Here is a 12,947-nt window from a genome sequence, read left to right on the forward strand (position 1 = left end):
TACTCCTATTTTACCGCTGTAGTGCCGAAATGATTTCGGCTCGTCAGACATTTTCAGTAGCACCGAAGAGCCGACTTTGGGACGATGAATCGCGCCTATGGCCCGATTCATACTCCTATTTTAGAGACGAATAAAAGTCGGTTCGGCTCTGTAGAGCCTACAATGTGACGTCATTTGAGGTTCGGAGGGGCGGGTACCGTCCTAAAGTCGGCTCTTCGGTGCTACTGAAAATTTCTGACGAGCCGAAATCATTTCGGCACTACAGCGCCGAAACAGCGTTAAAATAGGAGTATGGATCGGCCCTATGTCTGTCATATTTATATCGTATTCTCTGTAGTCACAGCTGAAATGTAGTCCAGCTGAAATGGAGAAACTGAAATGATTTTGCGTTCACATATTTCACGTGTCATTCCAATCCATACGTGGGGTTTGGTTTTGAATCTTCGGTTCACCATTTTCTTATCTTTGGTTGTTTAAAACTCTTCAAAGGCCCAATCCGGTATTGTTCGCATCCATTCTTGAAAGGGTTTTTTTTTTTTTTACGCCCGTCATTCATTCAAAATATAGGATCTGCTTCACCGCAATGATATTACAGCCGTTACCAACGTAAACGAACCCATTACACAGCCCCAACATATAAAAAAGTAGCCGATCTACAAGCTCACAACGCGTCACGTTGTGAGCTTGTAGATCGGCTACTTTTTTCCGTCAAGACGAGGGCCGAGTAAATCACAGAGTAGAGAATGCATATTAACATGTCTGCACTGCTATTTTATTTATTCTTTATTTATTTTTTGGTTGTGGGGCTTATAGTTGTTTACGTTTGCATCACTCATTGGGCCTTTTACGCAGGACTGAACAACTGTAAACTCACTGTTAACTCACTGTTAACATTTGGACGCCTATCTCATCTCCATGACAAGAATTTGTGTTGGTTTCTCAAAGGCACTTTACCACCAAGATTATCACTATAGTGATAGTGACTATAGTGACTAAGCTGCGTGTGGAATGCCGCGTTTTTATTTTATTTAATCGGATGATTACACGAGATAAAAAAAATTATATTGGTGCAAACCAACAGGTTGTGATGTAAATTAGCATCCGCATATTCCAGCTATCGCGTTCGGGGGTTTCTCATTGTCGTACTGTATCGCCTCATGACGTTTTGGACTCAAAATGCAACAACCAACCATGAGATTCATTGCCGTGATTGATGGTGTTAACGTGCTCTTGGGAAACTCTTTTACATTGCAGATGTTGTCATATATATCGCATAAGGGAAACACTGTATTTTATAAGCGCTGTTTGTTACAATGATGTCTGCTATCGGGGAATGTATCCCTATGACTGCTTTATTTTGTCTTTATCATATTTTTTGCTGTGACACATCATGGACTCTAATAGCCTTTTTACTAAGTTCCCTCCTCTGGGGGGGAGACGACAATGGGATTGTTCATGGCCGGTGACGAAACGGTACCTGCATTGGCCTGCAGGCGGCGCAAGAGCCAAGGAAATTCTACCGCATCACTTGAGGATGCAGTCCAACTCTGGGGGGGAGACGACGATGGGATTGTTCATGCCGGTGACGAAACGTTACCTGCACTGGCCTGCAGGCGGCGCAAGAGCCAAGGAAATTCTACCGCATCCCCTTGAGGATGCAGTCCGTCCAACTCTCTGTTCTTAACACATATTACGAAACTGAATGTATTTCAGGCACACAATGCTTTGTTTTATTCAACTAATGCCTTTATTTCAACTCGAGGAATTTCATGAAAACTGGCAGTGCAGTTTTCCAATAAACTGGACATAAGTAAACAAAGATTTTCCGAGTCATATTGTCAAGAGAATTATATCTTCGCTAGTCTGGGGGAGGAAAAAAGGGCTCATCATATCATATCACATCACAGCAGGCTTCATTGTCTTATATTAAATTGTCATACACAATAAATTCAGCAAATTCCACCCTGTTGAATCTGCCAATTTGAGCTTACTGTACATTGAATATCCTTCATACTATTCTATACTTCTACTTTGCTACAGGCTTGTATCATAACGTAACAATTCCATTTTTTTAAAAGCTACATAGATAGAAATTGCTTCCCTCTCTGTTCTGGTATAGATTTGTTAGTTGGTTTATACTTTCTATACATCTGTCACTATTTATCAACTACGACCTGAGATGGGCAATGGAATATATATTTTTTTTAGCATTTGTTTAAAATTCCTCAAAAGACCCAATTACACCTCTTCTCAAAACCAAGCCCCCATAAATAAGAAAACGTTATTATTCACAAATAATGAGACGTGTAATAAGTCACAGTACGTAAGAAGAAGGGGAGGGGGAGTTATGGTACAGCTTTTTCGACTTGTCTGAATACATATCTTGTCAGCCAGCCGGCAAATGCAAACACACACACACAGCGTGCCTCCATTATTTACATACCCAGTTACATTCCTGTTCCACTGAAGCAGGCACAGTCAAGTAGTAATGACACATATACAGCAAAGGTGGGCCGGAACATAGAGAGGTTCTATACAGCAAAGGTGGGCCGGAACATAGAGAGGTTCTACCAAGAACCAAGATAGTCTCGCGTAGCCAGACGACTATTCCACAATCTCCGAATGCTATATAGAGTCTGTGGACCTATAGCCCCCCATGAGCTGAGTAACGGAAGCTGCCATTTCCGTTCACGAAAATATATTTTAACCCATTTAGGCCTGACGTCGAAATAAATAAAAAAGTCTTCTGAAAGAATATATATTCAAAGATTTGTGCCACATTTTCACGATTTTTCAAAAATAGCAGACCTACAAGCTCGCACTTGGGTTCTATTTAAAACAGATGTGGTTCACACCACCACCCAGGGTTGGGAATGTATAGGCTATATCCATCCCATAGTAGTTTACAGTGTGGTGACGCGTTGTGGGCTTGTAGATCGGCTATTTTCAGCATGCAACCAAGTGTAAAATGACTTATACTGGATCTCTTGTCCACTATTCCCTTAACATTTTAGTCTAGTTTTTATTTGTTGACAATTGTCAGTATATTTAGTTTTAGTTTTAGTCATCATAGCTTAGTTTTCATTTAGTTTCCATTTAGTTTTCGTCAGTGAAAAAAGGTAGTCGACGAACATTTTTCGTCTTAGTTTTAGTCGACGAAAACAACACTGGTATACACATACATGCCACATTGGCTGCTGCAGTTTTCTCGGGCGGTTGTTGCAAATCTCAGACACAACGTTCCGTTATGATAATCACTTGGGTTCAAATTAATGTGGGTTTTCATACCAAAACATCTCACTCCGATGGTAATGTCTCTAAAATGTCTAAGTAGACGTATGGTTTCGCCTCTCTAAGCTCGGGCCCTTCTCCGACCCGGAGGGGCCACGTCCTGGGTGAAAGTGGCCCCTCGGGGGAACGCAAACACACAGACACGTCACGACAACACTAGCTGAGCAAACACAGAGGAGTAAATTGTTTTTTTTGTTTTGTTTTTTTTACTGCATAACGGAAAGAAAGGTCCTCTGAGAAGCAAAGGAAAGGGCAGGAGGCGTATGGGGGGGGGGGGGGGGAAGGAAGGAGCGATGTGATGAGGAAGATGGACAAGATGGCCGCCGGTGTGCCGGTGTGGGAGGGGGAAACGGAGAGAGAGAGAGAGAGAGGTAATACGCTGTCCAGGAAGGGAAGCAGACACGGGGTCAAACACGCCGCACGCAACATATAGCCCAACGTACCGTACGCCCTTGTAGAAACAACACACTCCCGCCTATTTAGATGGGGTGTGTCTAAGCAGCTAGCATTGCTACGCTACCAGTAGGCCTATTTTTGTTAACACTGTCTGGACGGCAGTGTGTAATGTATGGCCACTTGTGTGAAAGATACCCTAACAGACAAACATAACATATGCTAAACGAACGTACTGTACAAAAGAATCAAACGGTTAAAATTTGGTTCGTAAATAGTTTGTGTCCGGACTGGAACGGAATGTATGAGTTGTTTGTTTTGTTCTTTTCATCAGTGGCGGGAAAAAGTACTCAATTGTTTTACTTAAGTAAAAGTACCAATACTGCAATTTAGAACTACTTAGTTACAAGTAAAAGTACGGAATTTAAAGTGTACTTGAGTAAAAGTACAAAAGTATCGGCATCAAAATGTACTTAAAGTACTAAAAGTAAAAGTACTCATTGTGCAGAATGTGCCATTTCACAAGTTAAAAATGTGTACAAAATCTATTGAAAATAGCAGATCTACAAGCTCACAATGCGTCGCATTGCGAGCTTGTAGATCGTCTATTTTCAAATGGCCCGAAATGTATAGGGTTGAAGTGGTTAATGTATGTTTTCTAATCAAAATTAAAATCTCCAAAGTAACTAGTAACTAAAGTTTTCAAATAATTGTAGTGGAGTAAAAAGTACAAATGTTGGCTCTGAGATGTCGTGGAGTAGAAGTAAAATTGTTGGAAATTGGAAATACCCAAGTAAAGTACAAACACCTCAAAATTGTAAGTTTAAGTACAGTACTTAAGTAAAAGTACTTAGTTACTTTCCACCACTGCCGAGGTTTCCTTCACTTCGACTTGTTGCGACATTCAGATTGTGAAGCAGAAAGTTTGGCGGCTGCCACACTTTTTGAGCGTCTAGGCGATAATTAGTGTATCAGCTGTTTTCACAGTGACACACTCGGGGAGGAGAAGGCAGCCATTGTTGACCCCACCGCCGCCTCTCTGTGTGTACCAGCTCTCCACGGCGCAAAGTTTCATTCAATAAACAATGAGACACGATGTGAGCTCGGCGCCGGAGAGAGAGACGGCTTGGAGGGAAACTTGAGGCCACGTTTTTAGACGGTAACGACCAGAACAGAAAACGGACAAAGTGCTCACTTTTTTTATTTCGCAATTCCTGCTTCCTATCATTGTTTGTTGACGCCGATGTAATCGCGGCATGAGTGTTTTCCCCGTGTATTAGGCCTCACTCAGACCTTTACAGCGTTGTGAGTGTCATGGCCGCCCCAATGCATTTCCAATGGAGGTCACATGGTCTGTTGTATGGCTTTCAGCTGTGTTTCGACTGCCCCCTCACACAACACAAATGTTGTGTCAAACCATGTGACTCCCATTGGAAATGCATTGGGGCGGCCATGACACTACACAACATTCATCCAACAAGCATACAGCAATGCAGTAAAGGTCTGAGTGAGGCCTTAGCCCGTACATTTACATGGAGACGCGAGGCAGAGCACATGTTTCAAAGATTTCCACTCTGGAAGGTGAGTTTCGCCTTTTTTTTTCAACCCTGAAGGCACGTCTGATATTACATTTTTGCCTTTTTCTCTAGAGACCGTTGTCACCTTATAAACGGGGCCCGGAGCCATGTTCGAATATCAGGCACATTTTCTGTTTTGTTTATTTAGGTTTTGTTTTTGCTGCTTCTAAACGTAACTCTCTCCTGATCCCTTTTCAAGTTTTGCTACGATATTATCTTGGCTTGCACCGAAATGAGCCCCTTGGCCTTTGTTTGCCAAAATGCGTCTGTTCTGTCATGGAAGTGTGTGTGTGTGTGTGTGTGTGTGTGTGTGTGTGTGTGTGTGTGTGTGTGTGTGTGTGTGTGTGTGTGTGTGTGTGTGTGTGTGTGTGTGTGTGTGTGTGTGTGTGTGTGTGTGTGTGTCAAGCAAGAGAAATGAAAGCAGATAGAAAAGAGATATGTTCGTGGGAAGGCGCTGGTGGTATTTTAGTGCGATGAAATAAAACAGTCTATACTTGGGCCCTTCCCCTTATAAAGAACAAAAACAGAACAGGAAAGAAATCGGCAATAAAAAGGTTGAGTTAAAGCGATGAAATGTCAGCTGTTTGGAGTTGTTTTTATCACGTCGTCTGGGGGAGGAGGCAGTATAGGAAGCGCTCGTCACCCAAGAAGATAAGGACATCAAAGTATAGCGTAGCTAGCATGCTGAAGGCGTATTCGGAGCAGAAGGTTTTTTTTTTTTTTTTTTTTTTTTATTATTATTATTATTATTCAAAATGTCTTTCCAATCTTTTTTTTCCCTTTCGGCCTCACTCGCACCTAAGACACACAACAAGACACATACTTGTGTCCTGTGTCTTCTGTGTGTTGTCATGGCCGCCTCGATGCATTTCCAATGGGAGTCACACATGGTTTGAAGACACAACCTTGTTGTGTTTCATGACACAACCAAGGACTGTCTAAAGAGGACGAGACGCGAAGACCGTACGGGTGACGCCATGTTGCTCCATGGTGCTCCATGGAAGGAAAGAAACATGCGCAGTTGAGACCAGGAAGTTGTACATGCACAAATTTGGGCATGTACAACTTCCTGGTCTCAACTGCGCATGTTTCTTTCCTTCCATGGAGCAACATGGCGTCGCCCGTACGGTCTTCGCGTCTCGTCCTCTTTAGACAGTCCTTGGACACAACAAGGTTGTGTCATGAAACCATGTGACTCCCATTGTAAAATGCATTGAGGCGGCCATGACACACAGAAGACACAGGTACACAAAGTGTGTCTTAGGTGTGAGTGAGGCCTTTCCTCTTTTTTTTGTTGTTTTCTTCTCCCAGTCATCATAAATCACTCGCAGGTAAGTCTCTCGCGTGTCGGCCATTTAACAAACAACAGAGCCAACTCTTCTCGGAGAGAGAGACCGCGGTCGGTCAGAAGGTCTCCGGCTCCTCCGGCAGGCAGGGCGGCTGCGTGGAGACCGCCCGCGACGACAGGCCGACAGACGACAGCGGCGACGGCGACAGACTGCGGAGGCCGACCACGCCGACCCCGCCCAGGGGCACCAGGGAGGACCCCGGGGAGAGGCTCCGGAGGCCCACCACCCCGGAGCGGAAGCCCCCGTGCAGCTCCACGCCCACGGCGGAGCTCTTCTGCAGCAGGCTGGGCTTGAGGATGCTGACCAGGCAGAAGGCGGAGCCGCTGTTGGGGATGAAGTTGACCTTGTTGCGGTCGGGGCACAGGAAGGGCGGGATCTCCTGGAGGTGTCTGGGTCTGTGTGTGTGGACGCACGCACGCACACACACACACACAGACACACACACACACACACACACACACACACACACAACGACACAATTCAATAGGGGTCTGGGACGACGATGACAACACCACCACAACTTGACCCATTTAGGCCTCAGAACAGATTCTACAAATGTCTTCTAAATCATGACAGTTTTCTGAAAAACCTATGTTTCTATATCAGTGTGGTTCTCAAACTATTTCATGTCAACAACCCCAAAAAATTATATGTAATTGGCGACCCCCCCCATCTGAAAATATGTTGTTCCAGGGACGCCCCCAGAAGCAAAGATATGAGTTAAAAACGTTTGCTGTGAAAGAATATATATTCAAAGATTTGCACATGGTTTTTTTGTTCCGATTTTTCAAAAATAGCAGATCTACAAGCTCGTAGCGAGGCACTCGGTGCTACACTATGAGCTTGTAGATCTGATATTTTCCAAAGGCTAAACTTTAAAATAATGGTTAAAGTGGTTGAAAGCTACATGGTGACACGGATGCGTTCCAGGTCTTAATGGGCCTGTGTGGGGACAACAAGTTCAACAACACAACTTCAGACAATGCGAGCACAACTGGAGTCTCGGGCCAGCACCACACACACACACACACACACACACACACACACACACACACACACACACACACACACACACAGTGGTGAAGTACTGTAGGCTTCAGTAAAAGTTTGTTTGAGGTGGTATTTGGACATTTCTATTTCCAATTTCCAACACTTTTACTTGTACTCCACTAACATATTATTTGAAAAGTTACCTCAGTTACTAGTTCTTGATGATTATTACAAAATATACATTAGATCTACTACTTTTGATGCTTTTGCATCACGCTTTGGTAAAATCAAGTATGGCTTTAATTTACGGAAATAAACACCAAAGGTTATAATATGGAGCTAAGAGATTTCTGCCCGACCGCAAGGATATTATTATTAACCCATTTAGACCTGAGGCCGATTCTACAAATGTCTTCTAAATCATGACAGTTTTCAGAAAACCCTGTTTCTATGTCAGTGGTGCTCAACCATTTTCATGTGAAGGACCCCCAAGATTATATGTAATTGGCCGCCGACCCCCAATCTGAAAATATGTTGTTCCAGGGACCCTCCAGAAGCAAAGATTTGAGTTAAAAACGTTCGCTCTGAAAGAATATATATTCAAAGATTTGCGCCACATGAGCTTGTAGATCTGCTATTTTTCAATAGCTAAACCATAACATAATGCTTACACCAAAAGGGGTTCCCGCCCACATAATTTGTTAATATACATGTATGTATGTAGTGTAGTGTACTTACGGAGAGTCCTCAAAGACCTTGACCTTCTCACAGCCCTCGGGGGGTTCCCTCTTAAACATGTAGCTGTTGTTGGGCCGGGGAGACGCGGCGTACTTGGGTAGTGGAGAGCAAGGTCCCAACTCTGCAACAAAAAAATAAAACAGCACGACACCACAAACACACCCATCGTGTCATGATAATGCTGCAGTGCTTCTCAGTACATTTTCATGTTGCATGGTGACTGAACAGCGGGGAATGTCCATGCATGCAGTGCGCAATTGTCTTTGATTGAATACTTTCAGCGCCATTGCCAAAAACCTTTGTCAATTGAAGCCTAATTTTGATACTAACACTTAACGCCATTGCCGAAGCCCTTCGGCAATTTCGCTTATATAGTGCGTTCGATTGCTCGAGCCAAAATGCTACTTACGTTAGCCGGTTAGCTAGCTGTGTTGTTAGCACAGCACTGGATCGCCCATCTTAGATCGTCGTCGCCATAATAATCCATTCTATCCATTTCTTTCAATCGCCTGTATCTCCTATTCCTTGTCCCAGATGGCATTTTGGTCAAAACAGCGTTTCTTTGACGGAACAGAGCTGACGATCTGGAGCTCTGCAGAGCTCCGGTCTGGATTCACAATGTAAACAAGGCCGGCCCAGCTCCGTGTACATTCCTAACTTAGGACTGCTGCTAGTGAAGTGGAAATGGCGGCTTTTCAAAATAAGAGCTCAAATAAAAACAATGCTGCCGTGAATTAGATCCTAATTTTTCAATAAATGATGGCGCTGAAAGGGTTAAGATATAGACGCAAAGAGCGACGGGAGCCTAAATCAATGTATAGTATCATACTATACATTGATTTAGGCGCCCGCTGCTACATAGCTATATATACATGCATTTAGGGGGGGCACTTTTTCTTTTCCTTTCCCGGGAAAAGGTTGGCAAATTCCCGGGATTTAAAATGAGCCAAACACTTCTAAAGGCAGCACTACACCCCTGCCCAATGGGTCGGTGTGTGTGTGTACTGTTAAGGCTGTCCCCGAACATTCGGGGTTCGAACCTTCACTCGTTAGGGTTGGCACTCGAATCTTACTTAATGGGCTTGAACCATTCGTTTTTTTTATTTTTATTAATTATTATTTTTTCCTCCCCTTTTTTTTTACTCGAAAATATTTCTCGGCAAGAATGCGATATGCATAATAAGAGTACTATGTTCATGTTGTGTTTACAATACATGTTACATGTTTAGATGTGATTAATAATCAGGGGGGCACACAGCCGATGCACCAGTGCACATACGTCGTCAAAATGTTTTCTGCGCGTAGATCAAAGTCATGCAAGGCGCATTTGCGAACCAACAGCTGAGACAGTTATGTAGAGAAATCTGACAGGCATTCAAAAGGAACTCAAATGTGATGTTAATGTCCTGTAAGTAGACTTAGAAATAAAACTAGTGTTGACTAATCATTACATGTCGCTCTTATTCTGAAGAGGAAGTTAGTGCGCAGGAAGTCCGTTTCAGTTGTAAACAAGCTACTGACACTTTCCCAAAGTCACGTGCTCCCCCCCCCCCCCCCCCCGTCCCGTCCCGTGTTCCAGGGAGTCCTGTACCCGTGATCTGTATCCTGAAGCACTTTTCCAAGTTTGCGCATCCACTTTTGTTTGTGTTCAAGAATTTCTGGTTAAATGTGAATGCAAATAAAGACTGTGTGTGTGTGTGTGTGTGTGTGTGTGTGTGTGTGTTTTGTGTGTGTGTGTGTGTGTGTGTGTGTGTGTGTGTGTGTGTGTGTGTGTGTGTGTGTGTGTGTGTGTGTGTGTGTGTGTGTGTGCGTGTGTGTGTGCGTGTGTGCGTGCGTGCGTGCGTGCGTGCGTGCCGTGCACCTTTGTCGTCGTAGGGGCTCCCCCCTCCTCCCATGTCGTTGAGGATGGTGAGGTAGGACGGGGAGATGGAGTCGGGCCGCGAGCTGCAGTTGCTGTGGTTCCCCGTCAGCCCTCCCCCCGACGGCGTCTGGGTGTCTATGCTGCGCGTGCTGCTGCTGCGCCGCGGCGCCACGGGCGGGGGCGCGCGGTGGCCGTCCGGGACGTCCTGGGGCTGAGACACACACACACACACACACACACGCGCACACACACAGAGATAAACATACAGGCACACATGCAAACGAGGTCACAATAACATCAGCGTATTTGGACGCTTAATCCCCTTGGCGTGTGCTCTGGAGCAGGGCGGAAACGTGCCGTGTGTGTGTGTGTGTGTGTGTGTGTGTATGTGTGGGGGGGGGGGGGTCACCCGGTTCGCTTTACATTGAACCACATGAACCCCATGAACCGAGTGGCGCGCTATGAGCTTGTAGGTCTGCTATTTTTGAAAAATCGTAAAAATGCGGTACAAATCTTTGAATATATGTTCTTTCAGAGCGAACTTTTTTTTTTTTTTCGACGTCAGGCCTAAATGGGTTAAAAGAAAGACAATAATAGTAATAAATAATATTAGTAAATGATGTTTATGTCAGGAAGGATCCACCCGCATGGCTCCAATGTGGATTGCGCTGCGTTCTGAGCTTGTGGATCTGCTATTTAGTGTAGTGTGATCGAGCAGGGCAATATGGAGACGAGAGGTTGGTTTCTGCCCGGCGGCAACGTTTTCCTACTCCTCGATTGCTCTTAATTCTTGCGCTCTTTATTCTGTCCCTTTGTTTGCTGTGTTTTTGCTGTTTTGAATGTTATGCTAGCTATGCCGCTGCATTGTGTCTGTAAGGAAGCCAAACAAAAATAAGTTTTGCTCTTATGTTGCCTGTACACAAGATGTAACAATAAAGTCCAACCTTGAAATATCTGTGAACTGACCTAAGACTCCAAATGCGTGCATCAGAATCAGTTCATTTGTCACTTACATAATAAAGAATATGAAATAGTGTTTCCCCTCGGTCACTTGCGGTGCAGCATGAAACATCAAGCCCATCTAATAAACATTCAAAGACCAAAGACTAAAACACAGCATAAACTAGATAAAGTGCCCCTCGGGGGGCACAGGTCTCCACCAGGGCAGGTCAGATTGTGGCCTCCTGGTGGCGCTATAATAGGCCAATGTGAAAAGGGTGCCATTTCCTCTTGCCTTGGATGGCAATTGGATGATTTGAGACATTTTTGTTCCAAAAATGTGTTTTACCAAAAGTCCACCTGTTGGTGGCGCTATAACAGGCCAATGTGAAAAATGTGGGATATATTCCCTCAGCCTAGTAGGAACGTCTGTGAAAGATTTCACGTAAATATTGCACGCTGCGTTCATGAATTGAGGCATTTTGTTCAAAACGGGCCAATCCTGTAAACTTTGAAAGCCAATGTTAGGATGGAATATGAAATATAAGACAGATCCGTCTTGAACACATGACTATAGAGATAGTGTGTAACGATTTGCGGGTTTTTGGATAGAACCTGGAGGAGTAATAAATGTTTTTTCAAAAGTCGGCCTCCTGGTGGCGCTATAACAGGCCATTCTGGAAAATTTGGGCAGAGGTTCATCGTTGGCATCCAGGGAGTGTGTATAAAATTTGGCATCGACCGGGTTAACGGTGCCAGAGATTAGCTGGTAACAGACGGACGGACGGACTCACACACACGGACGGAGTGCAAAACATACTCTCTCCCCAAAGTTCAATACACACACACACACACACACAGATAAAGGAAGCCTGTGGCGTCTTAACCCATTTTGGGCGGGAACCCCTTTTGGTGTTTTAAGCATTATGTTATGCTTTAGCTGTTGAAAAATAGCAGACTTACAAGCTCGTAGCTTGTAGGTCGGCTATTTTTGAAAAATCTTGAAAATGTGGCGCAAATCTTTGAATATATTCTTTCAGAGCGAACGTTTTTAACTCAAATCTTTGCTTCTGGGGGGGGGGTCCCCTGGAACTACATATTTTCAGATGGGGGTCGGCGACACGTCCTTGACATGAAATATTGAGCACCACTGACATATAGAAACATGAGGTTTTTCAGAAAATTGTCATGATTTAGGAGAAATTTTTTTGTCTTAACAGTTAAAGGTCAGTCGGTCATGCAACGGTGACTCATGCACTCACAATGATGACCTCATCCTTCTCGGGGGTGTCGCGGATGATGATGCGTTCGATCTCCTGGTTCAAACCCTCCACGCTGTTGCGGAAGCGAGGCGCAGACGACTTGGAGATGGGGATGGGGATCAGGATGGTTTTGGGCATCGGGGACTAGAGCACAAGCACGCACACGCACACGCGCACACGCACACGCACACACACACACACACACACACACACACACACACACACACACACACAAACCGTTTTAGAATCAATATAATCATTTTCATGAATACACAATGAAGTGTTCCCCAGTCAGTCAGACAGTCAGACAGTCACCTGGGACTGGATGATCGTGTGGCTTCCATTGAAGGGAGACTTGCGGTCCTTGTCCCTCCGATGTCGACTGCTGCGCTTACTGCGCTGGAGCTGCTGTCGCAACTTGGCAATCTGGAGAGAGAGAGAGGGCGGGAAAGAGCGATAGAGTCAATGAGAGAGAGAGAGAGAGAGAGAGAGACTGTGGACATGCATGCTTGAGACTTTAAGCGCCCCAATGCATTGGCAATGGCAA

General features: G+C 44.6%; 1 protein-coding gene and 1 long non-coding RNA gene across 2 annotated transcripts in view; both read right to left on the reverse strand.

The window, feature by feature from the left end:
* Window positions 1-1,429: 1,429 nt before the first annotated feature.
* Window positions 1,430-2,508, reverse strand: LOC306917426. Its single transcript, XR_013789168.1, has 2 exons — window positions 1,672-2,508; window positions 1,430-1,545 (listed from the first exon to the last, which is right to left on the reverse strand). It is a non-coding gene; the product is annotated as an uncharacterized lncRNA (long non-coding RNA).
* Window positions 2,509-6,665: 4,157 nt separating this feature from the next.
* fam117ba (family with sequence similarity 117 member Ba) overlaps window positions 6,666-12,947 on the reverse strand; it is a gene marked incomplete at its 3' end in the record, with an annotated part of 45,468 nt that continues 39,186 nt past the window's right edge. Inside the window, exons 22-26 of the mRNA XM_079495908.1 lie at window positions 12,716-12,826; window positions 12,401-12,544; window positions 10,200-10,410; window positions 8,339-8,459; window positions 6,666-7,005 (exon numbers count right to left, since the gene is read on the reverse strand). Coding sequence (XP_079352034.1) covers window positions 6,666-7,005; window positions 8,339-8,459; window positions 10,200-10,410; window positions 12,401-12,544; window positions 12,716-12,826 — 927 coding nt within the window. The remainder of the gene's footprint in view (window positions 7,006-8,338; window positions 8,460-10,199; window positions 10,411-12,400; window positions 12,545-12,715; window positions 12,827-12,947) is intronic.

The sequence above is a fragment of the Electrona antarctica genome (genome assembly GCF_951216825.1).
Source record: "Electrona antarctica genome assembly, chromosome: 24".
Lineage (NCBI taxonomy): Eukaryota > Metazoa > Chordata > Actinopteri > Myctophiformes > Myctophidae > Electrona > Electrona antarctica.